The sequence below is a fragment of the Toxotes jaculatrix genome, chromosome 5, assembly GCF_017976425.1.
Source record: "Toxotes jaculatrix isolate fToxJac2 chromosome 5, fToxJac2.pri, whole genome shotgun sequence".
NCBI lineage: Eukaryota > Metazoa > Chordata > Actinopteri > Toxotidae > Toxotes > Toxotes jaculatrix.
In genome coordinates this window covers 19,774,683-19,800,779 of record NC_054398.1, presented here as the reverse complement: position 1 = coordinate 19,800,779, position 26,097 = coordinate 19,774,683, and the positions used below count along the sequence as shown (strand labels likewise).

Below are 26,097 nucleotides of genomic sequence, written 5' to 3'. Positions count from 1 at the left end.
ACATGTGTGCACGCTGAAGATTTACAGAGGGCTTCAGGTCAAATCTATCACAAATAACTTTATGCAGAGTTTGCAAAAACATTTTACTGTAGATACACGGCTGTTTTCTCTCTTGGGACACAAAATTATCCCATGTTCAGTGATCACGAAGGGAGAAGATGCTCTGGAAACCCACACACATTTCCAGTCCCCAAGGAGATGAGCCTGTGGTCATAAACTCACACACTCCAACCCCATGTGATTGTAGCCTTTATCTTCAATACCATCTAAGGAATAGCAGACTCACTTGGCATGTCCACCACAGCAAACAGCTTTTCCACAGCCAGTCTGCTCAGTGTATTAGTAACAGAAACTAAAGTCAAATTATAGTATTCACTCCTGTGTTGGACACAATAAATGCAAGTACTGAGCCTCATGGAAAGAGAAAGAAGAAGAATATGGGAGTTTGAAACCCCCGGTTTGCAGAACAACCAAAATGCATATGTTTCAGCTTGCAATTATTTCACAATTGGAGGTTTTAATGTATGGTCCAACCTTCCAATAGATAAAGTGCCTTCCAATTAAGAGTTCGCTGCAGAAATAAACCAGATACCACTTTTAATGTTGTGGCTATATATATATAGATAGAGAGAGAGAGACATATATTTTTATTGAGAGACATATATTGAGACAGATCAATATATATGAGCTTTGTATTTTCAACTTTATAAGAATCTCTTGAAGAATTAACCGGATGACCCACAGTTACTGACATGCATTGTATTAAATATAATAAAATATTTGGATTAAAAAGTATAACTACAGTCAAATTTACCAACCAATTTTCTCATGTGGCAGACTTTTGGGTAAAAAATACATCTACAATAAAGACAGTATTGTTGTAAAGAAGCTGTCATTATATATATATATATATATATATATATATATATATATATATATATATATATATATATATATATATATATATATATATATATATATATATATATATATATATATATATATATATATATATATTGTTATATAGGAATAAATTCATTTTTTCCTGTTTTTTCAAATTTCATGCCATGTCTTGTCCCTTTGTTACCCTGCCTGAGGATGTCAGTCCTTCCAAGACCCTTCTCAAGCAAGTGCACAAACTTGTATGAATTTCAATACACTATGAATTTCATGTATGAATTTCAATACACTATTCAATTCTTTTTAATATGTTTAAGCAGACTTAGTACTTTTTCATCCATTCTTGATTTTGTTTCCCCATTGACTATCTAAAAGTTGCATTCATTGTAGATATTCTGTATGAATGAGCCACTTGCAACTTTTCAAAAGCACAGGTCCACTTTGAGACAGGTGTATCCAGACTACATCAGATATAAAATATTTTTTCCAGGAGTAAGGTGTCTACACAACATATAACCTGATTTCTTGCAACAGGTAAATTATAGTCTTTTGAGTGTAGAGTAGCTGCTCCTAATTTAAACCAGCTGGTTAAGTCTTGTTAATGAGCCATACACCTACCCTCTCATGACATCAAATGATATATTGAAACAAGCTACAGCTTCACCAGTCACAGTGCCAGTGATATTCTGCTCAGCTCTGATTACAAATCTCAAATTCCTCCATACGTCACTGTGAACTAAAATACAATAACATCCCTCTTTAGCTGTATCAAGTTATAAGATAACATCATAAAAACTTACCAGGCCTGCTGACCAAAGTGACTGTTCCTGCTGGAAATCAGCAGAGGGAGAGCGAACAGAGGTTTATAAGCACAGCATGAACAGCCCCGCCTGCTCAAGCTGCAGCTCAGTGTTGTCCACACAGGGTTGATGTGTGTGTGTGTGCATGTACACATTTAAACTTCAGGGATGTATTTAAATTCTAATGGCATTCATCTAGTTTATACACAGTTAGGTATTTCAAGATCACTTAAATCTTGGTAATATCAATCTGATGTGAGTTCTGTTAGGATTTGGTCTGTAGAAGAGACAACAAGAAAAGACTCTGAATGCATATATGGTGAGAAATGTAAAATGACAGGTGTACTTCAGATACCTGGATGATTGCAGCTTTGTATTAAAAAATGTGGCTTATAGGCTACATGTGGTTCATACAATATAATGTCTATAGTATAACATAGTGTCATTGCTGCTACAAAGATGGGAACAAGAATCATGAGCATCATCGTGTCCATTTAAGAGCATTTTCATCCAATTAGAGGGTTTCTCCCTGGCTGAGCCCCATTGGTTTGGCCAAATTACAGAAATGGTTGAGAAATGAAGAGCCACTCCTCTGGATCCATCTGTGGTAGCCAAACAGACTCAGTTGTTTATTGTTTCCAGTGGGCTCAAGGCAACCAGAATCCAAATTGCAGGCATATCTGTACTTCCAAAACAGCATTGGTTTTTGTTTTCTAATTTGTTTCTATTGCTCCATCACAAAATTTACAGCTAACTGTATATCAGTGTGACATCTGAGACACTCTACTGTTGCGAAATGATGAATTATCCGACAAAACGAAGTTCAAAATCGACCATAACAGAAATAAAAAATAATATTTTAGGAAAATTTTATTCATTTTATTTCATCAGGCTAACTTTTTCCTGGTAAGGTGTAGACAGCAGGGAAGGCATTAAATCATCCTACATGGAATTACAAATATGTCAGTGTTTTCTACCCTTTCAACAAATGCATGTTCTTAACTTATCCCTTTTCCCCTGCTGACCTAAGAGGCAAGTGCACAAAATTACAGTGGCAGAGAAACACAACAAACAAACTGGGAAAACAGACCACACAAATGATGTACAGTACCATAAAAATACAAACAACAGACAGTGCCATACAATTACAAACAAGTGCCACACACAGTAGTGACATAATATGTCAAGATAGTGCTGCTGTAAGAGTATTGTGCAGACTGATGAGTGGTTTGTAACATTATCAGTCATTTTAGTAACAGAACACAAGGAACATCAAATAACTACATATGTTTGATAATAATTTCGAATTTAAAACTAAAACCAAAACAGTGCTTGTTTTCTACAATTAAACTCTAATTAAATGTATCCAAAATAATCATGTTCACCACTGATGGTTTTTTGCATTTATGCAACAAGGAGATACATTACAAAATCCTCCTAATATCCCAACATGGTGCAAAACATAAACCAGTTATCATAGCAAATAGCCACGGTCGTTAGCCACTATTAAATTCAATCTATTCTGTGTGAGATTTAATGTTCTTGTACTGGAATAAAATCAGCTGTCACCCTTTTTAAGTAGGACATTTAAAAGTAAAGTTGAGTAACTCACATAAGACAGTAGAGTACTGCAGTGTTTTGCCTATTTACATTTGTATTTCTGTGGCTCATATTTACCCCATTCTTGAAATGAACAGTCTGGCTATTATTATCTATGAGGTAAAGTTTGTTTGTTTCTTAAATAAAAACACCATAACATGTGTTTGAGCTGTTAAAAAATATGAATTGGCGCACTAGGTTAATACTGAAGGCACATGTTTAAAATGCAAGGGGATGTTCCCTAAAGCTTAGCAGTGTAATAGAAAAGTATAATTTAGCAAAGAAGCAATATTGTCCTCTGTCTGAATATGACATAATTCAAGATTTTTCAGCTTCACCATATCATTATTAATCTGCAAGGTAGAGTCAATGAGTAAATAAATAAACACTTTAGGGTCACCATACAGTAGGGACAATTAGCTTAAAAATAAGATATAAACCAAACACTTCCTCAGTGCTTACACATAATACACAGTGTAGAAACATTCACAGTACATCTCTGAACTTTTTCCTACCCCAGTAGAACCAGTATGACCTGAGACACCCATATCTTGTATTCAGGTCAGGCCACTATTACACGTACAGTAACTTCACTGTAAGACTTACAATTATTCTTTCAGTCTTACTAACAACAATCTGTTGTTGTTATTGTCTAATGTTATATGTAATGAGTTATTTGGGTCTTTTGAAGAGACTCCGAAGAGACAAGAACAGAGCTTTGTTAAGTCTTACAGCTAGCTTAGTGCATTCAAGTTGATGGTTTGGCTTTTCCCTGGTCCTCCACCTTTTTAATGGCCGCCTGAATCTTTGCCTGGTCTCCCAAGAGCTGTCGCGGTTTCACAGGCTTGAGGTTTTCATCCAGCTCAAGCAGCACAGGTATCCCTGTAGGTAAAGTCACGCTGGCTATGTCCTCATCTGATATACCTGTTGAAATAAGGATAAAATAATATCAAAATCATATTAGATACTCTAACTACAACCAAGCTTCCTGACAGTTTGCATCCTTTCATTTTGCATTAGTGCAGTATGATGACTTTCTATGCCAGAAAGCTGCGAGTCAGTTTTTTGCCAAATGTATGGCAATAGCACAGTTCAAGCCTGTATAGATCCTCTGCTGCATATTATTATGTAACACTCAATACTGTATGTGTTACTGAGTGGCCTGTGGCAGATGGAGTCCCCGCAGCTTATGAGTGAGATGAAAGGTCAGCATGGATTTCATGGCCACAGCCAAATGTAACATAAACTCACTGGCCTTTTTGTGCAAGTTCATCCTTCCATTTCTGGAACTGAAATATGTAGTTCCTCAATTAACTGACTGTGATGTCTAGAAACAGCAGCATGTAAAGCCTCAAACAGGAGTTCAGGAGCGGCTACAGTTGAATTAAACCAAATGCATTCACCCCACAAAAACAAAACCTGAGAGAACACTCTTTATAATAGCTTAGGTCAGTTCAGTAGCATACCTTCCAGGTGTTTCAGCAGAGCCCTGCAGCTGTTTCCATGAGCAGAAATGAGCACAGTCCTGCCCCTCCTTATCTCCGGCACCACAGTGTTGTTCCAGTATGGCAGCAACCTGTCCAACACCTCCTTCAGGCTCTCTGCTCGTGGAAGGCTCTCCTTTGGCACATCACAAGTAGTGTACCTGCGGTCATTGTAGATTTCCAGGAAGTAAGGATGTGATTCATTAATTTGAGGTGGAGTGATGTCGTAGCTCCTTCTCCACAACTTCACTTTTTCCTCTCCGTGTTGTGCAGCCATTTCTGCCCGGTTCAAGCCAATCAGGGAACCATAGTGGCGCTCATTAAGTCTCCAGGACTTGACGACAGGGACCCACTCCTGGCCCATGGCCTCCAGCACCAGCCAGGCTGTCTGGATGGAGCGGCTAAGTATGGAGGTGAATACTAAGTCGAACTTGTAGCCCTGCTCCTTCAAGAGCCTGCCACAGTCCTGGGCCTCCTTCACCCCATCTTCACTTAGCTTCTGGTCAACCCAGCTGCAGAAACGGTTCTCTTTGTTCCAGGCCCCCTCTCCATGCCTCAGCAGAAAGAGTTTGTACTTGGACATCCGAAGCACCAGCAGCAGAAACCTGCGCACATTCAGCAGAAATGAACATTAAAGTAATGCAGTCATTGACAGCAGAAGTATTACATTAATAAAAACGGAACACAGCTTACAACGTATGGCCTTAGTCACAGGTCTGGTCTGTGTATCTGATCTGAGTTCAGGAGCTGGGACTTGGAGCCAGCAAAAGGTTAGAGGTTGCCTTGTAAAGGTGACAGCTACAGCAGATAGCTGTCACCTTTACAAAGACCGATAGCTACAGCAGTTACCCTTATTAACCTGCCTTATTCATGGGCTGGTCATAAAACGCAAACATAAAACGACACCTAACTACTGTACACAAATAACTTATTGAATGCGGCTGCAAAGCTTTTTAGCTAGCCTGAGAGGATGGATGGACGTGTAGCTACGTGAATGTCCGTTGGTACTGCGTGTAATATGTCTTATACCAACGTAAAGAGAGGACCAACGTGTAAAAACAAAACAACCAGCATGAGGCAGCCTCATCCCAAAATTACCAGAATATTTTGAAAATGTCACCTTACCCTCGGAGGGTTTTAAATCCGGCCTAAATGTAGCTGGTACAGTCGTTAGTGTTGACAGTACTTCGCAGGCCATGTACAGCAGCCTTCCCGTTGAACGCTGATAATTGACATTCCGACCGTCCAATCAGAATAGCGGAAGTTACATCTAGGCGGTACCTTCGGTAAACCTTGTGTCCCTATTAGGAGTGGCATTAGTAACGGCCGTGCACGTTCACCGTAGAGGGAGGAGGGAGAAGAAGGGGTGTAGCCACCGGCAGTCGTGGATACAGAGAGGTACAGCTAGCTGGCTAACTGTTGATGTTTTGGAGTATAGCTTTGTAGTTTTCAGTTTAAAGAGGATGTATGGTGTTTGTAAGAGAATGACAACCGTTTAAGACAGTGCTTCTCAATTATTTTCTGTTACGCCCCCCCACATTTCGCAATGCCGGGGTCACACGCGCCCCCCCTGGCATCGCACCCCACTATTTGAGAAGGACTGGTTTAAGGTAACTTTGCTTACAGGTAGAGGAAAGGAATAGTTTACGTAAGCTTGTATACCCGCCTAAAACGATACAGGTGTGTCGAAAACACGCCTGCATCGTGTGTAAATAAAACGAAAATCAAAACTTTTAATCTTTTGTGTTTTAAAGAAGGAACATAATCCTTTAACCTCAAGTTTAGGAAACTACTGTCTCTTTAACTCCAACGTAATGTACAGTAAAGCTACATCAGGCAAAAGTGAACAGTTTTTAAATGTTAGTTCAATAAATTAAAATTAGTGGTGGTTGTTATCCTCTGTATCTTGAACCCGTTTCTGAAATTAACACAGTTAATTGCTGCATTTGTCTCTTAAAAGACATATAGATTCACATTTGTTCCCTTGAGGTTTGAGCTGCAACGATTAGTTCATAAATCGATAAGTCAGTCAACAGAAAAATAATTGGCAACTATTTAGATAATTCATTAACTGATTTCTGTCATTTTTTAAAAGAAAACGTAAAAATTCTTTGGTCTCAGCTTCTCCAATGTGAGTATTTTTTAGTTTTTTTTTCACTCTCCTGTGAAAGGAAACTGACCATGTTTGTGTTTTGGACTGTGAATCAGACAAAACTACGTGACATCACAAAATGTCACCTTGAGTTCAGTGTACTTCAGTGGCCTCCAGAGTTACCAGATTTGAATCCAGTACAACACCTTTGAGATGTGGTAGAACGGGAGAGTCGCAGCATGAATGCGCAGCAGACAAATCTGCAGAGATGGTGTGATGCAATCATGTCATCATGGACCAGAATATCAAAGGAATGTTCCCAACATCTTGTGGGATCCATGCCACGAGGAACTGAGGCTGTTTTAAGAGCAAAGGCAGGCCCTTCTTAGTATTACTATGGTTTTCCAAATGAAGTGCTCACAGAATGTATTGTGATATCAAACAGCTTTTTCAAACTAAGAAATTGCTAATGGATAAAATAACCAGGTGTAATGTGTCTGCTTTTGATCACTTCAGCAAAGTAAATACCTGGCACATCAAAGTGCTTCATTGCACTGCAGCTAAAATCATTAAATATCCAATCCTGATATTTCATTTACAAATACTCACAAAAATCTAATACATCAAAGATGTTAAACAGAGACCTGAGAAAGGTATTACAAAATGTCTTGACAGTAGTCAATATATCATGATTTGATAGTGACTAATGCAAGTATGCAAATACTTAAACAGTCTTAAGGCACAAATGACGATTATTCTCTGAGCAATGTCATTTACATTTTATTATTTGATGCAGAGCTCATAACACTGCTGCTTCTCATCATAATGTCAGTTTAATGTGACTCCATGAACAGTTGACTGACAAAATTAGCTGTCCCTGGAATGTGTATTCATTCTCTTTCTCAATCCAACAGGCAGAATGTCTTTGTGTAAAACACAAAAACACACGCAAATGTTGTTCTGCATGTTTTATGTTGCCATGATTCAGAGGATGCTTTTTTAGGCAACGGGATAAAAGTATGAAGACTCAAACTTGTGAGCACATACACCCACCTGCATTTCCTCTGATTTTTGCCTGTTTATTATTGTATATGACAGATGGACAGCCAATAGTGATGCTGTGTTCATGAATTCATATGGATGCTAAAAACTACAAAAGCAGTACACTGCTTGAATACATTAAATACATATGTTTTTCATAATACAGTTTGCATCATGCCATTATGCAAAAAACATTATGTATTCCTTGAGAAGTATAATTAAGTTAGTGTGTTCACTATTGCCATTTTGACAAACAAGTTGAAACATGAACTTGCCAGAACTTACCCTTTGATCTGGCTTTCATTTTCACTGTTATTATAAAGTGAACAATAGTTACATGATTCACTGGTTCCAACTGTTTTAGAGCAGTAAACATGTTCACAAAGATATTCAGTTTAAATCTACTGCCCAGCATCAAACAGCTTCTTTCTGCCCTCCATACCAGACATGGCATCCACATTCTTACGCCAGTCAGTCACTTCCTCTTTCTGCAGGGTGAAAGTATAAAAAAAAGATTTGCGTCACTTAATTCTGATTAGAACACAATTACCACAAATAGATATACAATGTTAGGGAAGATAAGGATACCTGCAAGGTAATATTAAATGCTGTATAACTGTATTCCCACTTCCTTTGTGAAATCAGACTTAAATCTTATCAGGTTTAAGTTTAGGCTCTAGTTCCTTTAACAGCATCAGTAGTTCAGTTTTGGCATCAGGGTTTTATCTTTGGCATCAGCTGAATCTGCTTTCACTATTCCACCAACTTTCTGCATGTATATGTTGAAGAAATTTAAATCTAGTTTCAGTGTTAATGATAATATACCAGTTTCAGTCTGTTACTAGGTTGTCGGTTGGCAACTAATGTGAAATGAAGATGTAGATGTAGTCTATTAAAGCTGTACGTAGTTGTATAAAAGAAATTTGGTAGTCAAAGGTTAAGGCCACTGTGACCTCACAAAACCTATTTTTGGCCATAATTCAATAATTTATATGCTATTTCTCATAAAATATGCTTGATACCTTCATTTAAATTCCTTCAAAGTCTTCACTACATATATTATATGACACATGGATGTAAACTTAAACTTGACTGATTGGCAGAGGCATACAATATAATGAGGTCATATAATGACACCTCATTATATTTTGCAGTCAACTGAAGTTAAAACCAGCAACACTCACCTTCTCCTCCTCCTTCTTTACAGTCTTGAGGTTGGCCTTGAAGTCCACAGACTCTTTGACCTTAGAGCCCAGCAGAGCTCCCAACATGGCGTCAGCAGAGACCCTCACCCTCCTGAGGTTTGGTCTCTTCATCTTGCCCTTCAACTCAAAGATCTTCTGAGACAGGTCCTGTATCTTTTTCCCACACAAATGGCAAACCCATGCTCAACACTACCTTAAAAATTTCAGTTCTGATTGATAATTGGTTACTTGGAATATGTATTCCTTAAATTTATAAGATGCTTAATTTTATGTGAAAAAGGATAAAGCTAAAACAACTGATCAGTTACATATATTACTTACCTCCTTCTCATTTTTTGACACTTTAGCAGCAATGTCATACCGTTCTTCATCAACCACATCAATTTTCTGGTGTAATTCCTTGCAAAGATTCTGCAGGCAGAAACCTTTTGTACATTAGACTCATTTTGTTTGTCTGGATAACTTAATGGAAATACGGATACAGTAAGGAACAATGTACAGCAACAGTAGGATGTGTATAATATGAATCTATACAAATGCAAACAGCATTTTTGTATGATTTGCACGATCCACAGAATAATCCAAAGAAACTGCTGTGCAAGGTTTCCATTGGAAATATTTTCTAATGGTCCCAATTAAAACTGTTGACTTTAAGGTCTATGGATTATTCCAACTAATTATTCCTGGCAAGAGATACTGCTGTTGAGGTTTTCAAATTTTATTTTTCAGTGCTTTGAGTTTTTTTGGTGAAGTGATCCTTGAAGTGTTTAGACAGTTATGTGATTTAATGTTGACTTTCTTTAGAGTCACAACAAAAAAAGCTCCTTATGTGGATTAAAATGCTTCAGTGATAAATGTACCTGTAAATCTTGCAAAGACAGGCCTGACAGTTGGAGGGCTGGGACTCTCTCAGCAAGGGTTCTCTCTCGTTCATCTTTTCTGACTTGCTTATCATTCTCCAGCATAGTCATGGCCTTCTTTAGCAGTTTGGTCTGGTGCACAGCACATGCACATGCAAAATTACACCTCAGTCAACCAGACAATGTATGGATTACAGTACTTAAAGAATGTAAATACTTTTTTATAGCATTACAGTCCAAGACTAACGCACAGAAACACATAAAATACCTTCAAAAACAGTCTGCGAGATGCAGAGATTTTTGGTTTTGCTTTCTGGAAAAGAAGTTGGTGTACATTTCATTAAGAATTTTTAGTAAAGAATTTCAAAATATAGTAGACATGCACCAGACATTTTCCATTGTTAGTGACTCTTGAGACTTTTACTGTATGTATAAGTGTTGAAATAACTGACCAAGGCAGGCTAGTATAGACACTAGCACAGCGTTGAGTTAACAGACATTTAACTAAACAAACTCCATGACAGATGTCTCTGTTGTCATTGTTGCCCATATGTGTATATGTCACCTTATTTTATTCTAGTAACAATTCAAGTTGTTATAAACTGCAGATGGTGTTCAAGTGTGAAACTGATGCGTGTTATGCATGTTCTGATTCTACATACATGAAAAATGATGACTAATATATAATACATATTTATGTTATTTGCATAATGAAGTCAGTCAATTCATATTTAGAGATTTAAAGTACAAATTCCTAGCTTGTAAAAATGTCCAGTTTTGAGTTTTACAACCAATGCTATAAATTTTGAATCATAATTAAATTAGTGAATCAAACAATCAACTCACCGGAGGCCTGTCCATTTAGGACAGAGGTGTCCATAATTCACAGAGAAAGAGAAAAAGTAGAATTTGTTAGGTTTTTGTAATTTCACATATGTAATTTATGGAGTGATGAAAGTTCATGAGACATGGGTACATACGCTTCAGACATGGTTGCAGTTCTGTGTCTCCCCTTGTTAAATCAATCAATAGAAAAAGAAGAAAGGAAAAAGAAAATTATTGTTGTTTGAGAGTGTCTGTGTACTTTTGTTTTGTATTTTATAACAGAAAAATACACTTATATCCATTTACTGCACAATTGGTTCTGAGTGATGGTCAGTTTTCACCGGTTCAGAGTTAGAAAACCCATATGCCACTGGTTGTAGATCCAGAGCAGAGGACACAAACAAAGTGTGACATTGTATAAAGGTCAAACATATGACAAAAAAAATGCTAGTACAAAGCTAGAAATAGTTCAGGTTACCTGACAAGTAATCAATCAAAAATATACACAAAGACCAAAGGGGTCAGGATTTTTTTTTTATAGCCTTTTATCACTTTTAATTTAATAACAAAAAACCTTATTCCCAAACATTACATTGAAATTACTTAATAATATTATAAACAGTGAGAATAGGTTGCAGCAAAAATTAAAACACATAAATCCAATTCACACTCTTGTGTTATTTATAACTTCAACTGTTTGTGAGCAGAGGAAGGCAACTGATCTCAAACCTGAGGAAAAAAAACCACTTCCCTCCCTCAGTACCTGTAAGATATTTTAAAACAAGATATCTTCCATTTGTTGAAAACATATATGCATTTAGTTGTAAGAAATGAGTACTAGGAATAACAAAGTGTTTTAGAGCTTTTATTAATACAGATGAATTTGGAGGAGCATCAGTTTTCACAGTTTCTATTAAGAGTATTTTAATAAAAAGCCTTCATTTTGTTTTATTTATCCTTTGATGTCTGTAATATTTAGAAATAAGAATCCTTACCTTATAAAGCAGGTGACAAATACTCACAGGCTTCTTTTTCTGAGACAAGAAGGACAGAAAGACGGTAGATATATAGATTCCAGCGCTCATGTGAGTGGCTCACTAAAATAGACCCTCTGTCCTCACCCTTCTTGCAATGCGTCTCTCACATCCCAAATGCATGAGGTGTGAAAGTTCTTGTTGAGACCGTCCACCTGTGATGTTTTCTTAGCGCCTCACTAAGGAGATGGAGGTGAAGACTGAAGGACCTACAGTACAATATTCTGTGTATGAAATTAAAAAAAAAAATTAAAAAGAAAGTCGATCATGTATACATTCCAAAATAATTATCAGATCACACAGCGAAGAAACGAAATGTAGGATTGTTATGTTTTTATTGAGAAAACATTGCTGGTTCCAACTTTGTATCAAGTACACAAGCAAAATACGAAGATACCATACTCCCACTGCAATAACTTTAACCAAGGCTGCAATAACACTATTTAATTTTAATTCTTAGCAATGTATCTTTAATTGCCAAAAAATTGGATGTCTGACAAAGTAGATGGCAATTTATTTCAACAGACTACTACTAGTTGTTAATTTATGAAGGACAAACAATATTTCTCCTCAGCCAACACACTACACTGTAGGTCCACTGAGTAGACTGTGATGGTTTGAAAGAATTATACTGCCATCTCAAGGTCAGCCACTGCAAAGACACAGCAGTTAATACTGAAGTAAATTAAAGTCAGTCATAATACAGGAATACACCACTATGTCTTTAATACTATATGTGATTCATCTTTTCCTATTCTATGAATAAGTTAAAAACAACTTAAAGCTTACTGTACAATTTCTCTTAAAATATTCGACGTTTTCCCAAGACAATCCTGGTTTAAAGGGTGTTTATCCTACCTGCAATTCATAAATTAATATGATAGAAATCGGACAGTAGGTTCATCCTTCATCATAAGAAGAAGATGCTTTAAGCAAAAATAATTGTTTCTTTAGTTTCCAGAGGCATCAAACAGCTTCTTTCTTCCCTCCATACCAGACATGGCTTCCACGTTCTTACGCCAGTCAGTCACCTCCTCCTTCTGAAGGAAACATAACATATCATGGACAAACAGCCAAATTAAACCAGATAATTTGACCAAAAAAAGCCACTACCTGGAGTTTTTTGAGACTCAAAAACAAAAACCAGGCTTACCTTTTCCTCTTCCTTCTTGACTGTTTTGAGGTTGGCCTTGAAGTCAAAGGACTCTTTGTGTTTGGAGCCCAGCAGGACGCTCAGCATGGCCTCTGCTGAGATCTTCACTCTCCTCAGGGTCGGCTTCTTGAACTTACTCTGAATCTCAATGATCTTCAGATTCATGTTTTCAATCTGGGCAGGGATCATGAGATAGAAAAGACTGTGCTGTTGCTGTACAACCATTGTGAGTCAAGTAGACTATGTCACACGCACTGCTGTTTATTTATTGACATAAGCACAGTGGAAGCTCTGCGCTGAGATTTTTAATTTTTACCCCATCAGTTTACTTATCCACCTCCATATTTGGATTTATAAAAGCTGGGATTTATCAGTAGGTTTTATCTGAGCTGATTGAGCTGAACCTTCTCGTGACTGTGGAAACAGTAATTTGATTTGAAAAAAAGTTAACTTTAGATCCTTTCTTTTGTTTTTAGATTTTTCTGGAGTCTTCTGTTTTCCTCAGCTAATGGAGTTTACCCAGATGAGGCAAGGGGTGGTTAAATGCTCTGGAAGAAGCTAGTAAATGGAGAATGAGCTAAGCTTTTTCCCCCCAAATCGATTAAACTGTGTTTAGATGATGCTGAGGATAACTATATAGAATATACTGAACTCTTCTAAAATGGTGTAGGTGTAGGAAACAGCAGTATACATTTGTTAAACTGATCAAATTCCTCTAAAGTTAGCTGGTCTTTGTGATCACCAGTGATAAATAAATGAAATGTTCAAGGAAAACAATTTTAATTGCTACTTTTACAAATATTTATTCTGTGGTTAGGAAGTAATATCTGTTTTACTGTCAGTGAACCCAATGATTGCTCAACACCATATTTGATATATAGACAGTCTTGGCCCAATTTATTGTTGGTCTAACCCTAATATAGAATATAACTGCCTGGGGTTTGTTTTTCATTATATCAGTGTAGTAATTAATTGTCTCAAAACAAATTAGCAGTCCTTAATCGGATGCCCTGTTGTATCTTAAGCCAGTTGAATAATGTGACTCTAGATCACTATGGAGCAGGTTTTGTGCTCAGAAAATCGCTTCCTCCCAACTCACTGTTGATGCTGTAAAACACAGTTGTGAACTGCTAAGTTCTAAAATATTTGGTGCTACAACAAAGCCAGAGATTGTTTGAAGAGGAGCAGGCTTTATGTGCAAGACCCTGTTACACTGTGTTATTCTCAGTGCTACCACTTGGAGGCAGTGTTTGTTCATTTTTAGCTCTTTTATGTTGTGACCTTGCCCTCACAGTAAAGACAATGGATGTAGTACTGTTAAAAAACATTTCCACATGCATATTTTTTATCTTCCCATACATTCTTGAGCAGCTCACCTCCTTGTCATTTTTGGAAACCTTGAGACCAATATCATAGTGTTCCTCATCTACAACATCTATCTTGTGGTGCAAGTCTTTGCATAGATCCTGTAAAAAAAATGATAAGACACCTTTAGTAGTATGTGAATATGACATGAACTCAAATAGGAAGAATTGTGGTAACTGAGTGAAAACATTTTATAATGAAGTGAAATACCTGCAGCTCTTGCAAAGACAGACCAGACAGATTTAGAGGAGGAACTCTTTCTGCCAGAGCAACTTCTCTCTCCTTTATTTTCTGCTCTGCTTCCTCTTGCAGCATCTGAGCAGCAACTGCCAACAACCTAATCTAAGGAACAAAGTCAAAGTAAATAGATGAAAATGGCCACCACATTATACTGTATGTTGACTAATACCTTTGTTGTTACTTTGATAGCTAAAGTTTAGAGTATACAAAGTTATGCACTCTAACATCTCAAATTCTTCATAATAAATATATTTTTAAAAATTGCTCCAAGAAAGAATAACTTACCTTCAATCCCAGCCTTCGAGATGAGGAGATCTTGCATTTTTTCTGTAATTCATACACAGAGAACATTTAATATGCTCATTCTATACTATATATATTATGGAGCACAGCACATTTGTATATACTGTATTATTTTGTTATGTCCTTAATAGGCAAATAAAGGATTGAAAAAAGGGCTTTATTATAGATACTCACAGGTCTGTTGGAGCATTAACAAGAGGGAGAAAATACATGTAAACATTTATATAATGAATATCAACACATAGTTTTACGGTATATATTTTTAAGCTGTCAATGAACACAATAAACTAAGTCTAAAGAGATAATACTCACGCATCAGCCATGGCTGCCTTAAATTCCAGCACTGAAATAGGGAAAACAAGTGCAATTGCGTAATTTATGTAGTAAACTATTTTTGGCGAACAAAGGAAAATCTATATGTGAAGCAGAATCCTTAGAAATATTAACCATCATGCACTCAATTGCAAATCAAGTAAATTCCCATCACATGAAACACCTGTTCAGCTGAGCTGTACACTGAAGATTGATGATCTCTCTGACTTCCCTGCTCAAAGTGTTTCACCCACTGCAAGCATTCATTGACACTTTGGGTGCACAGAGTTATTTATTGTTCACTCTCCTAATTGTCTCCCTCGTGCAATATAGAGGATCTTAGAAGCTACTTTTGTTCTTTAAACTGGATGATAATATTACATGTGCCAAACAAGATGTTCTGTAATGATTCACATTTTGTTCACCCCACTGTGATCATTATATGTAGCCAAAACTATGTGAACTAGGTATTCACAAATATTATTGAGTATTAAGTAATAATAAATAACAATTATAAATTTGATTTTGCTGTGTTATTTTACATGCATTACAAGAAAGCATCTTCACAAGAAAAATGAAAAGACTAAAAATGCAAAAATACTAAAGGCCAAATTCACTGAAAACACTCGTATTGTGTCGTATGCAAAGATTCAAAGTACTGTGTCAGAGTATGTGTTAACATAACTGATGAGAGTCCCTGCATAGGTGACAAAAAAGGTGAATGGCCAGATAATCCACAGGCATGTAAGATGGCATTGGTCAGCCTGCTGTTAATGTTTACAGTACTCGCAATTACAGATTTCACAGATTCTAAGATAAGAGTTAGTAGTTTTTAACATGCAAAGAAAACAGCAACAATTCAGCTCAAAACATCTACCATACTGCCAAGGTAATCTACTGAAATCCACAACTAATCCACAAGTATCAGAATAGCAACTCTGTACCTTAGTGAAGCCAGACAACTCCTTGAGTTGTACCTCAAAACGGAAGGAAAGTGTGTGAGTGGGTCAGCATCGACTTTCTGAAAGACGATGGAGAAAAATCAATCAGATTTATAGTGTCTGTGCCAAATGTGAATGGCTCACTAAAATAGACTCCTGTGTGTGCTACTGCTACTGTCTGTCCACCAACAGTGACATTTACTGTTGACATAGCATCACCACGATATTCAGACAGGAAAGGGGGTAATAAAACTTCATTTATGGGCTTAAACCTTTGGCTATCTTGCGTGAGTTGAGCAACACCTGTTGGAAGTGACAGTGAGCATTTAAAGAGGTGGCCGCATTCATGCTGGGTCTCACATTCACATTTAACTATTTGGAGTTTAGGTCAAGTTTTCAAGGTGTCAAATAGAAGAAGCATATCTAACTGGTATATGTATATTCCCTTGTTCTGCACCCTTATTTATAGAACAAACAGCACAGTCCAAGTACAAATCTGGCCCATCTCAAGATATCCATCTATAGACAGCTAAAGTGCTGCCAATTCAGGTTGAAGAGGTTTTTAATACCTGTTTCATATCTGTGTTTCCAATGGCCGCATCATATGTAAGTCTTGAAAATGAAAAATATTCTTAATGATTTGTTCATGGGAATTTGCAAATTCATCTATACCCAAACAAATTAGAGATAAAAAAAATGAAAATTAATGAAACGGTTTTAATTTTTGAGATTTTTGTTTTAATTTTGAGACATGTTTTCCATTAAACTACAATGATTTGCTTTACCTCCTTGCATCAGTTTGGGTGGGGCTATATTCTTACTTTTATCAGATCATTGCAAAAAGTTAGAAGTACTATAATGATACTACCTTGGAGGCAAGAAAAAAGCCAAAGGTTAGTCTGGTTTTATTTAGGGAAGTAGAGGAACAAGGACAGGTGCTGGTCAGGGCTTGATGGTTTGTAAACTGAGCCAGCTAATCTGCGTCACAGCATCATTGTAATAGGGAGTCAAAGCTTCAGCCAGTCAAAGGGCTGTGCCCTTTGACTGCTCTCACAAAGAATAGGTAGGCAGCGAACAATTACACATAAAAAGTGTAGTAGTACACACCTTGAGTCAAGTACGACCTTTAGATGATTCTTTGCTGTAAAGTTGTACCACAATGATAAGGTATTCCACTTCCATAAAGTTGGGGAGCTCTCAGAAGGATTTTCTGTTTCCCATAATGCCATCAATAGGGTCTTTTTTTATTACTGCAACTGCAATCTTTCTGTGTAATGCATAGTAACCCAACCTATCTTTATGTGTTAAATCAGTGGACTTCCCCTTTAATATGCTATGCTATCATCACCCTGGTGTGTAATTAACCACATTAGCACTGTCAAGAGTTAGTCATACAGAAAGTTGTTGCCCTAGTTTAGTGATTTGTAATTACATTTGTGCGATGACTGAAAGAGCAGCAGTAGAGTCTCATGATTCATCCAAGGTTAGAAATTTGATGCCTCACTAGGCCCATGGTACTCAAAGTTGCTTTTGATAAAAGCTTCTAGTAAATGGCATCCATTTTAACATACTAGATGGAGGTTATTATTGTAATAAAAGCTGCAAGTAATGATGTTTTTCTCTTTACCAGATTATTTTCTGGTTCAGTCGATCATTACTTGTTACTTGGTCAGAAAACAGTTAAAATTCCCCATAACAAGTTCCCAAAGTACAGTTTGACCTTTTCAAATTGCTCGTTCTGTTGTATGTTTGTAAATATTACTTTTTAATAGTAGCAGTAGTGTTGCTGTGTGTCCTGGCTGCTCCTTTCTGTTTTACTCAGGGGTTTATTGCAGCCTTGAACCTGCGACCTTCTCTTATTTTTAAGAACTGTGAATGTTACGTCTGCTTTGATTTACAAAGATGATTTAACAACTTTGTTCTCAGCTGCTGCTGTTGACAGCTGCCAAGTCCTGGAACTGTTACTACCATCTGGCTTATTGTGTGATCCCAGTCTTGCGTCAAGAACAACTTGGGTGATGATAAGGTAGATATTTAGAAAGAAGTGCACCATCAGTTGTCTGTGTTAAATCAGAAGTGTTTAATATCATGACACAAACCAGTTTTTCCCAGGCATTTCAGGAGCAAGAAACACTGAAAATGTCACTATGTTCTTATCTGTGGTGAAAGAGTAGACAATTATTCATTTCTTTTCAAAGTGTCAGTGCCATAAAACCACCACAGACTGTGACTCATCTGTATGCAAAATATACACAGTTCCCTTCCTTTGAATCTGAATCTGACATTAACTCTATTTTTCACTCTATTCTCATCCGTTGTAAAACAGCATTCATATTTAAAATGTCCAAAAATATATATCTACTGTCCGGCATCAAACAACTTCTTCCTGCCCTCCATACCAGACATGGCCTCCACGTTCTTACGCCAGTCAGTCACCTCCTCTTTCTGTTCATAAGAAGAAAATAATTCTTAGTGATACTGTATTTTAACAAAATAACCCCAACACAACATGAACCATACCACTGCATCGATTCAAACCTAATCTGAGCCTTAAACCAAGGCATCAACCCAGCCTGACATAATCTTGAAAACATAAAAATGAACACAATTGAAAATCAATCTGCTGTTAAAGTTGCCACACTTACCTTCTCCTCCTCTTTCTTCACAGTCTTGAGGTTGGCCTTGAAGTCCACAGACTCTTTGACCTTAGAGCCCAGGAGAGCTCCCAACATGGCATCAGCTGAGATCTTCACCCTCTTGAGAGCAGGTCGCTTCATTTTACCCTTCAGCTCAAAGATCTTCTGAGACAGATTTTCAATCTGCACGAAACAATAATAAATGTAAGTAAACATTTTTGCAGTTGTGCACAGAACAAATTCCAATAGACCACAATGAGAACATATTTAAAATGTATTAAAACACACTCAGCAAACCTATTACGCTATCCACAAATTAAAGACAGAATTATATCATATGAATGCGAATGAAGATGTACCTCTTTATTATTTTTGGCCACCTTGGCTTCAATGTCATAGCGCTCTTCATCTACCACATCAATCTTATGGTGCAGTTCTTTGCACAGAGCCTTTGGACAGAAAGAGAATGATATTAAATTTATTGGCTTATTGCACAGTTGCACATCTCAGTTTTAAAGGTTGTATTTTTCTGTGTGGTGATGCAACATTTATGAAACATTACACCAGGGAGTCCAGTGTTTTTGTTGCTACTCTGTTGATTGTTGAACACTACCCTACTAGTGCTTGCTTACTGTGTATTTAATATGCAAATGAATAATTTCTCTTACAGTATGAATTATTAAAGATTTGAAGGTTGCTTTAAACAATAATATCAGCTAAATACCCAAAATATAAAATGTAGATGTCAAGGCACCTGTCCTCTAATGCACCTACTAGATATATGAGCATACTGTATGCATGGCATCTGTATACATCAGAGGAACACTTATGTGTGGAGCATCTGAACCATGTTCTTTCACTGTAGTATAATTTAGTGTCATGCTGGGACCTGAACATACCTGAAGGTCCTGCATGGACAAACCAGACAGCTGGAGCGGAGGGACTCTCTCACTCAGAGTAGTTTCTCTCTCCAGCTTCTTTTCCTCCTTCTCCTTCTCCAACATCACAGATGCAATTTTCAGCAGTTTGGTCTAAATTAGGGGAAAATGTGAGAATTATTTTCTCTCTGACATAGTTTAGTGAAGCAGTTTGTGGAGGGTCACATGGATTGTGTTGTAAAGGCAAAAGAGACAATACCTTCAGAGCCAGCCTGCGAGATGCAGAGATCTTTGATTTTTTCTACACAGGAGGCATAAGACAAAAACCTAATGAAGCAACAGTTACATAAAAAGACACACATGGTTCTAAATAAAGATGCTTTAGATAATACAGTAACAAGAATAACTTACTGGTCTGCAGTGGAAAGTGAGACATGGAAAAGAAAAAATGAATAATATAAGAGTTAATAATGACATTATGAAGATCAGAAGGATTATTTTACAAACGCTGATTTAGATAATCAAAAAATATATAACTTACGCCTCAGACATGGTTGGATTCCTTTTGTCTGTTAAAAAATGAAAGATTTTATACTTAGGAAATGAATGATTTGAATAAAGTAATAGTTGCAGTAGATGCAATACATACATACTTTTATAAACTTATATTTTATTATTTTTTTATAAACCAGTATTTTTGTTTCTACTACTGCACAGACTTTTTGTTCACCTCTTATTGACTGAGCCAAGTTAAAGTCATCCAGACCTTCATAAGCTAAAATACCAACATTAAGCCTTTACATTAGCAACATTTCTTGCATGAGTGCTGCATATTGTTTGAATGATGTTCATTTTGTAATCCCAGCTGGAGTCGATCCATTTTCAAGGCAGCCACGTCACAATGAAAATCAGAACTGATTATCACCACATAAGACATACAGTCACAAAACTTTGCAAAAGAATCCCAGGAGATTTGTTAAAATAACTGAAATTGTTGGTTGTTGCTATTTGGTGCTGTAAATGGCTGAAGAGCACATTTCCATCTAAATTACTTGAGAGAATGGAAACATTAAATGAATAAATTAGAAGTACCTTTACATTAAAAGCATAGATATAATGGTCATAATTTGGTTATGCCACCTTGTCCTATTAAAGATCAAACTGTATTAAATCTTACATTAACAGTAAATTTGCGTGTTCATGTTCATTTTCCATCAACTCTGCATGTCATCTCAGTAAGGCGCCTAAATTATTCCGGATAAATGCAACAGGTGAATTTGTCAAATTGTTGAATGTATTCTTAAGCCGCTCTATCAACAGAAACATCCACATACCTTTTTTTTTTAATCTCTGCAGAAAACCTGTTGAGGTGAACAGTCTCTGGCTTTGAATGACCAGAGGAAAACTCAAGTCAAACGTGAGGACTCCTATTGCCTTCTGTGAGTGGCCAACTAAAATAGCCTTGTCTGTCCTGAGGGCCAGTATACTGTATATCACTTCACTTTTATATGGCATCCCCCAGCACCAGGTTTACCACTACAACACGCTCCCGTTTCTCAACACTAAGATTACAGGTTATTAGAGCAGCCTTAACTGTAGTAATGAATAAATTAATCTATGAATTGAGTTCACCATCATGAGTTTAACTGCTATTAAAATAGCCGGATTAAAAATTGAAAATTAAATCTGAACAAACCAAAGAAACAAAACAGACAAGTGATCGTGGTCGTTTAATCAGTATCACATGTATTACAGTGCGACAGTGCCATCATCTGTATAATATAAATACTGCACTTTAAAAGACCAACTAATAAATTTAATTAGCCTTTTCTTTAGCACAATTTCAATATGCAATGTGGTGGTCTTTACATACAAGTTTACATTAAATCAAGATTACAGCTATTTTGATACAGTATAATCTAAACAGTGAATTAATTTAGTGCCAATGGTTGACATCATTCTTTACAAAGCTAGTTTTGTTTCATCCTGTAATGGAAACCCTCTTGTATTTGGACAGTGATTCTGAAATAAAGATGAACAAAGGGATTTCATTAAACAAATATATACACTTGGACATTACAAACTCAAGATTTACAAGGAAAGATGATGTGTTGCTAACACAACCTTGTCTAACACGAGCACCCGCTTATTGTCCTGCATCAAAGAGTTTCTTCCTGCCCTCCATACCAGACATGGCCTCCACATTCTTACGCCAGTCAGTCACTTCTTCCCTCTGTAAAATAATGACACAGTAGATTGTAAATTATGTTTTAATGTAGCTTATCATCCACTGCGGATAATTGCTTCTGCCAGCAGATTTACCTTTTCTTCTTCTTTCTTCACTGTCTTGAGGTTGGCCTTGAAATCAGCCTTCATGAGTTTGGAGGTGTCAGTGTATGCGCCCAGCATATCGTCTGCTGTTTTCTTCACCCTCTTCAAGTTAGGCCGCTTCAACCCCTTCAGCTCAATGATCTTCTGATTCAGCGACTGGATCTGTACAACAAACATCACAGTTACAAATTAACCAATAACCAACTATGACATCCAAATAGGTCAGTAAATGTATTATATTTTATTTGTGGCTGACTGTACCTCTTTCTCATTTTTGGCTACCTTCACCTCCATATCATAACGTGCTTCATCTACAACATCAATCTTGCGATGTAGTTCTCTACAAAGATCCTGCAAAGAAGAAAAGAACTGTCATAAAATATGTAAAATAATAATGGTCCAATCAGTAATACTTGTTGAGTCAGTACCTGCAGCTCCTGGACTGACAGACCTGACAGCTTCAGAGGAGGGAAGCACTCGTTCACAACTCTTTCTTTCTCTTGTTTCTTCGCTTCACTTTCAGCCACCAGCATAGACGCTGCCTTCTTCAGTAGTTTGGACTGCAGGATAGCAAGGCCTTAATTAATGAAGCCATTTCAGTTTTTAATCATGCAGCATACTGTAAAATACTGTTCATATATGGCGTCTACGTCTTTAAGACTTACCTTCAAATGCAGTCGGCGGGTTGCTGAATATTTTGGCTTTCTCTGTGACAAAGATGTTGACACTTTATGCATCAAATACAATTAGTATTGTGTAGTTTGTGTAGGTATCAGTGTAGGTTTTGAGCATGAAATGCATAAAACTTCCTCCTGAATCTATACTGATGATTAACTAATTGATTTTTATGAAAGAAACAATGGACTCACCGGACTTCATCATGTGACATGAAAAAAAAAAATCATTATTTAGGAAACCACAGGAAACAGTGGAAAGGCTTCCAAAGCAGGTCAGCGATAACAGACAGAAGAAAAGTTGATGAAGTTGAAGTTTCTCACCTGGATTCAACATCTCTCTTCCTTTTTTAAATTTCTTTAAGTATTTACATACAAATGTTGTACAGAAATTGGCTATTTTAAGAAGCTAATACTCACCCCTCAGACATGGTTGTAGCTTATGGTACCTCTGGAATGGAAACAGCATTTTTTTAACACATATATCACAACACTTTAATGCACAGTGCACTTTGTACAAAAGATTATTATATTGTTTCTCAGTATTTATCAAAGTTTCAGTTTTATTTTCTACAATGAACATGGTGAATCCAGCTTGTTAACTGTTAGACAGATTTATTTAAACTAATTTTTCTCTGGGGCTTTCAGATACATTTCAGTATTCTTCCAGGGCCAGATAATCCTTCCTATTGTTTTAAAGGGCTGACTAGGTGTCTGTTGCAGGGCTATATTTGGACACATTTCCCCCATGCTTTGCTGTGTCCTAGCAGCTGCTATAGCCTTGATGATGCCAGAGAAAGCCAAGCAGCAGAAAGGTTTGGCAGCCAAGAGAAGAACAACACCAAACCTGTGGGGACAGTATGCAATACTGAGCCTTTCATGTTATCGCTTGCTTTCTATTTAATTAGTTTGTTAATTACATTTATCTGGCATCCACACCGATAAAGTTCCAGTTTAGATGGCTAAAATGAAAATGAAAACAAGTTTGTGCCAAATAGCTACTTTATATCTGTCATGATGTCTCCTGCCCTGACTTTCTTTGACCTTCTCTTTTTATCGTTAGCTTTATGACAACTTCATATTTCTAAAGAATTTAACCATGGCATTCCACGTTAATAAACAGAACAAAAGCATGTAAGTCCTTCTGACACAACACATTAATATATCCAATTTAAATTAAGCCAGCCTGTCAGGGTGCGAAAGTCAAGGTAAACAAGCAAAGCAGCAGACGATTTCAGGAAGCCGGCAGCCTTGCCCTCTATCCAGGAGGTTGGCAGTTCATGTGAGCAGGCCATCATCACTTATCACACCAGCTTTTCAGCCACAGCCATGGGTTAAGCGTGCTGTTACCAGCCACCAATACTTTGGCTGGCAGTTTAAGCCTCAGGTTACATTTCCTCACTTGATCATCAAGAGATGATCAAGACGTTTGAGGTGTTGTAAAAGTCAAAGCTGGAGAGCCACGTTCGATAAGTTGCTTTAAGACCTTGTCAAAAGTAGCAACATAGCAGAGATGCCCTCACATAAATACCAGCCACAGTATCTGTGTCAGGGGCATGCTGATATGTGGTCTTCACTGCTCCCTACAATAAAGCTGGACTAGACCATCCCCAGACAAACATATGGTTTTATCACAGCAGGAAAACTGGTCTCTTAATCTTGCAATGTCAGGTTTAAGAGCCCCTTTTAATGTCTATAATAAATCACTAAGACTTTTACTTTATTGAGATACATAACAGGTTGATTATTGTATCAAACTTACCTTGAAAATGTGAGGAAATCAGAGAGAGCAGCACCAGTGGTGAGTCAGGAAAAGAAAAAGCACTTTATGGTTATTAGTGAAAGATTTACGTATTCAAAGTCTCATGTGAATGGCTCGCTAAAATAGACCCCCTGTCCACCTGACAATTGCTACATCACAATGTACAATCCCTTTTTGATTTGCCCTCAACCCGTGACCTATTTATTTCATGTGATTGCACAGCACAAGGGCACATCTCACACACCCCTCACCTAACTGACAGCTGAGTTCTCCTCTCTGCAGATATCAGGTGCCCTCAGCGTGTTTGCTTTTGAAATTCCTGCCATGAGGTGTATTGGCAGAAGCTAACATCAAAATCTAAATAGTTTGAAAGGTGCCTTTTAAAGTCAGTCTTAACAAATGATTAGGTTGGAGTTTATTAAGATGAATTTGAAGTTTAAAGTCCTTTGATAAAATAATATAATTTTGTTATCTATGTCTGGGAGTCTACAGCCGCAACTTGTTGATGTGTTGTTGATACATTTCAGTCTGGACCAAAGGGGTGGACCAACCATCCATCAGACTGGCATTGCCATCCTTGGAGCCACATGACTAACATGGCTCAAAAATTAACAGTGTAATTGTAGAACTTTAATGCCATTCAGTATTGAAAAGCTGGTTAAAACTTTATTTTAACCTGATCTAATTAGGATTTATAAGCACTATATACACACTTAAAATGTGATTTATAACATTATAACAGACTGTAATAATGTTGTAAAACAATACAAGTGTTAATGTTAATGTATATCTCAACATTTATAACTCTTCCAATGATGCACCTGTAACTGCTGCACAAACAGTAAACAAAGGCTTGATAATATTGAATGACAAATGATATGATTTCACACATGAACATGGTCTTAGTCTGATTTTGGATTCAAAAATACTTTGTCAGGTGAGTTTGCAAATGTAAATACAGTTAAACAACTTATTTACACACATAAAAACTAGAAATGCAAATGTGTGATGTTAAAACAAACTGACATACACATGGATTAATGGCAATGGCCAAGAATGTCACCACAAAGACACATAATGTGAACTTTACACAAAACTGATCAGTTCTTGTACTGTGGCTTTTCACATGTTTAATGAGCAATAGAATAAAACCCAAACTTCCTTCAACACATTACAGGCAGTCATTGGGAATACATTTAGACTGACAGCATGTACAACAAGTCAGAGAGAACAACAGTGTTATATAAATCACTGTTTAGCCAAAGGGCTGATTTTCATCTGAAGTCACTGGGCAGACAATGAAAAAAACAAAAAGACAAAAAGGAGACAAAGCAATGTCAAAGCACAAGTAAGCACATGCAGCACAAATGAAAGGGAAAACTAGTAAAAATAAACAACAGAACGGAGAGACACAAGCACATATACAGCTATGGATGCTTCATAGAGTTTTAAAGGAAGAAAGGACGAATATTCTTCTATCTGATTACAGCAACAGTACACTGTTATAATGTGACTTAAATTATTCATTAGTTGTTTATATAATTTCAAATTCTAAATGGTGGGGTGGTTAAAAGAAGTATTGACTCAAATCTTGTTGGCAAAATCCTGAACGCAGCATGTTTTCTATTTTTGGATCATGGTGTCACCATGGCTTCTGAATTT

At 36.9% G+C, this 26,097-nt stretch overlaps 5 protein-coding genes across 6 annotated transcripts; all 5 read right to left on the bottom strand.

The window, feature by feature from the left end:
* Nucleotides 1–2,587: 2,587 nt before the first annotated feature.
* Nucleotides 2,588–6,037, bottom strand: bpgm (2,3-bisphosphoglycerate mutase). 2 transcript variants are annotated; one of them, XM_041039173.1, is made up of 3 exons: nucleotides 5,909–6,037; nucleotides 4,766–5,388; nucleotides 2,588–4,223 (listed from the first exon to the last, which is right to left on the bottom strand). In XM_041039173.1, exons 2-3 carry the CDS (start codon nucleotides 5,364–5,366, stop codon nucleotides 4,048–4,050), a joined length of 777 nt encoding a protein of 258 aa, XP_040895107.1. In that variant the 5' UTR covers nucleotides 5,367–5,388; nucleotides 5,909–6,037; the 3' UTR covers nucleotides 2,588–4,047. The 2 variants fall into 2 exon arrangements, with proteins under 2 accessions (XP_040895107.1, XP_040895108.1); XM_041039174.1 differs by lacking the exon at nucleotides 5,909–6,037 and adding an exon at nucleotides 5,477–5,517.
* Nucleotides 6,038–8,008: 1,971 nt separating this feature from the next.
* LOC121182516 (troponin I, slow skeletal muscle-like) lies at nucleotides 8,009–11,891 on the bottom strand. The gene is made up of 8 exons (XM_041039074.1): nucleotides 11,802–11,891; nucleotides 10,962–10,993; nucleotides 10,828–10,834; nucleotides 10,250–10,294; nucleotides 9,982–10,113; nucleotides 9,443–9,532; nucleotides 9,101–9,274; nucleotides 8,009–8,404 (listed from the first exon to the last, which is right to left on the bottom strand). The coding sequence occupies exons 1-8, from the start codon at nucleotides 11,889–11,891 to the stop codon at nucleotides 8,318–8,320; spliced, it is 657 nt and encodes a 218-aa protein (XP_040895008.1). The 3' UTR covers nucleotides 8,009–8,317.
* Nucleotides 11,892–12,247: 356 nt separating this feature from the next.
* On the bottom strand, nucleotides 12,248–16,218 carry LOC121182517 (troponin I, slow skeletal muscle-like). Its single transcript, XM_041039075.1, has 8 exons — nucleotides 16,158–16,218; nucleotides 15,214–15,244; nucleotides 15,076–15,079; nucleotides 14,884–14,925; nucleotides 14,569–14,700; nucleotides 14,370–14,459; nucleotides 12,994–13,167; nucleotides 12,248–12,880 (listed from the first exon to the last, which is right to left on the bottom strand). Exons 2-8 carry the CDS (start codon nucleotides 15,222–15,224, stop codon nucleotides 12,791–12,793), a joined length of 543 nt encoding a protein of 180 aa, XP_040895009.1. The 5' UTR covers nucleotides 15,225–15,244; nucleotides 16,158–16,218; the 3' UTR covers nucleotides 12,248–12,790.
* Nucleotides 16,219–18,233: 2,015 nt separating this feature from the next.
* LOC121182518 (troponin I, slow skeletal muscle-like) lies at nucleotides 18,234–21,106 on the bottom strand. The gene is made up of 8 exons (XM_041039076.1): nucleotides 21,003–21,106; nucleotides 20,210–20,237; nucleotides 20,080–20,083; nucleotides 19,928–19,969; nucleotides 19,690–19,821; nucleotides 19,150–19,239; nucleotides 18,800–18,973; nucleotides 18,234–18,599 (listed from the first exon to the last, which is right to left on the bottom strand). The coding sequence occupies exons 2-8, from the start codon at nucleotides 20,218–20,220 to the stop codon at nucleotides 18,513–18,515; spliced, it is 540 nt and encodes a 179-aa protein (XP_040895010.1). The 5' UTR covers nucleotides 20,221–20,237; nucleotides 21,003–21,106; the 3' UTR covers nucleotides 18,234–18,512.
* Nucleotides 21,107–21,388: 282 nt separating this feature from the next.
* On the bottom strand, nucleotides 21,389–24,597 carry LOC121182519 (troponin I, slow skeletal muscle-like). The gene is made up of 9 exons (XM_041039077.1): nucleotides 24,436–24,597; nucleotides 23,094–23,124; nucleotides 22,869–22,872; nucleotides 22,665–22,706; nucleotides 22,428–22,559; nucleotides 22,261–22,350; nucleotides 21,991–22,161; nucleotides 21,793–21,901; nucleotides 21,389–21,690 (listed from the first exon to the last, which is right to left on the bottom strand). The coding sequence occupies exons 2-8, from the start codon at nucleotides 23,102–23,104 to the stop codon at nucleotides 21,815–21,817; spliced, it is 537 nt and encodes a 178-aa protein (XP_040895011.1). The 5' UTR covers nucleotides 23,105–23,124; nucleotides 24,436–24,597; the 3' UTR covers nucleotides 21,389–21,690; nucleotides 21,793–21,814.
* Nucleotides 24,598–26,097: the final 1,500 nt, after the last annotated feature.

Bases quoted from the DNA above. Each gene is read 5' to 3' on its own strand.
- LOC121182516 (XM_041039074.1), bottom strand. From the start codon at position 11,891: ATGAGCGCTGGAATCTATATATCTACCGTCTTTCTGTCCTTCTTGTCT. The intron at 10,994-11,801 runs GTAAGGATTCTT...TGATTTAACAAG, and splicing joins TTTGTCACCTGCTTTATAAG to GGGAGACACAGAACTGCAAC. The intron at 9,275-9,442 runs GTAAGTAATATA...TGTGGGAAAAAG, and splicing joins TGTCAAAAAATGAGAAGGAG to ATACAGGACCTGTCTCAGAA.
- bpgm (XM_041039173.1), bottom strand. From the start codon at position 5,366: ATGTCCAAGTACAAACTCTTTCTGCTGAGGCATGGAGAGGGGGCCTGG. The intron at 4,224-4,765 runs GTATGCTACTGA...TTATTTCAACAG, and splicing joins TCTGCTGAAACACCTGGAAG to GTATATCAGATGAGGACATA.
- LOC121182517 (XM_041039075.1), bottom strand. The intron at 14,701-14,883 runs GTAAGTTATTCT...TTTGTTCCTTAG, and splicing joins CTCGAAGGCTGGGATTGAAG to ATTAGGTTGTTGGCAGTTGC. The intron at 14,460-14,568 runs GTATTTCACTTC...TTTTTTTTACAG, and splicing joins TGTCTTTGCAAGAGCTGCAG to GATCTATGCAAAGACTTGCA.
- LOC121182519 (XM_041039077.1), bottom strand. The intron at 22,351-22,427 runs GTACTGACTCAA...TCTTCTTTGCAG, and splicing joins TGTCAGTCCAGGAGCTGCAG to GATCTTTGTAGAGAACTACA. The intron at 22,162-22,260 runs GTACAGTCAGCC...TTTGTTGTACAG, and splicing joins TAGCCAAAAATGAGAAAGAG to ATCCAGTCGCTGAATCAGAA.
- LOC121182518 (XM_041039076.1), bottom strand. The intron at 19,822-19,927 runs GTATTGTCTCTT...CCCCTAATTTAG, and splicing joins CTCGCAGGCTGGCTCTGAAG to ACCAAACTGCTGAAAATTGC. The intron at 19,240-19,689 runs GTATGTTCAGGT...TTCTGTCCAAAG, and splicing joins TGTCCATGCAGGACCTTCAG to GCTCTGTGCAAAGAACTGCA.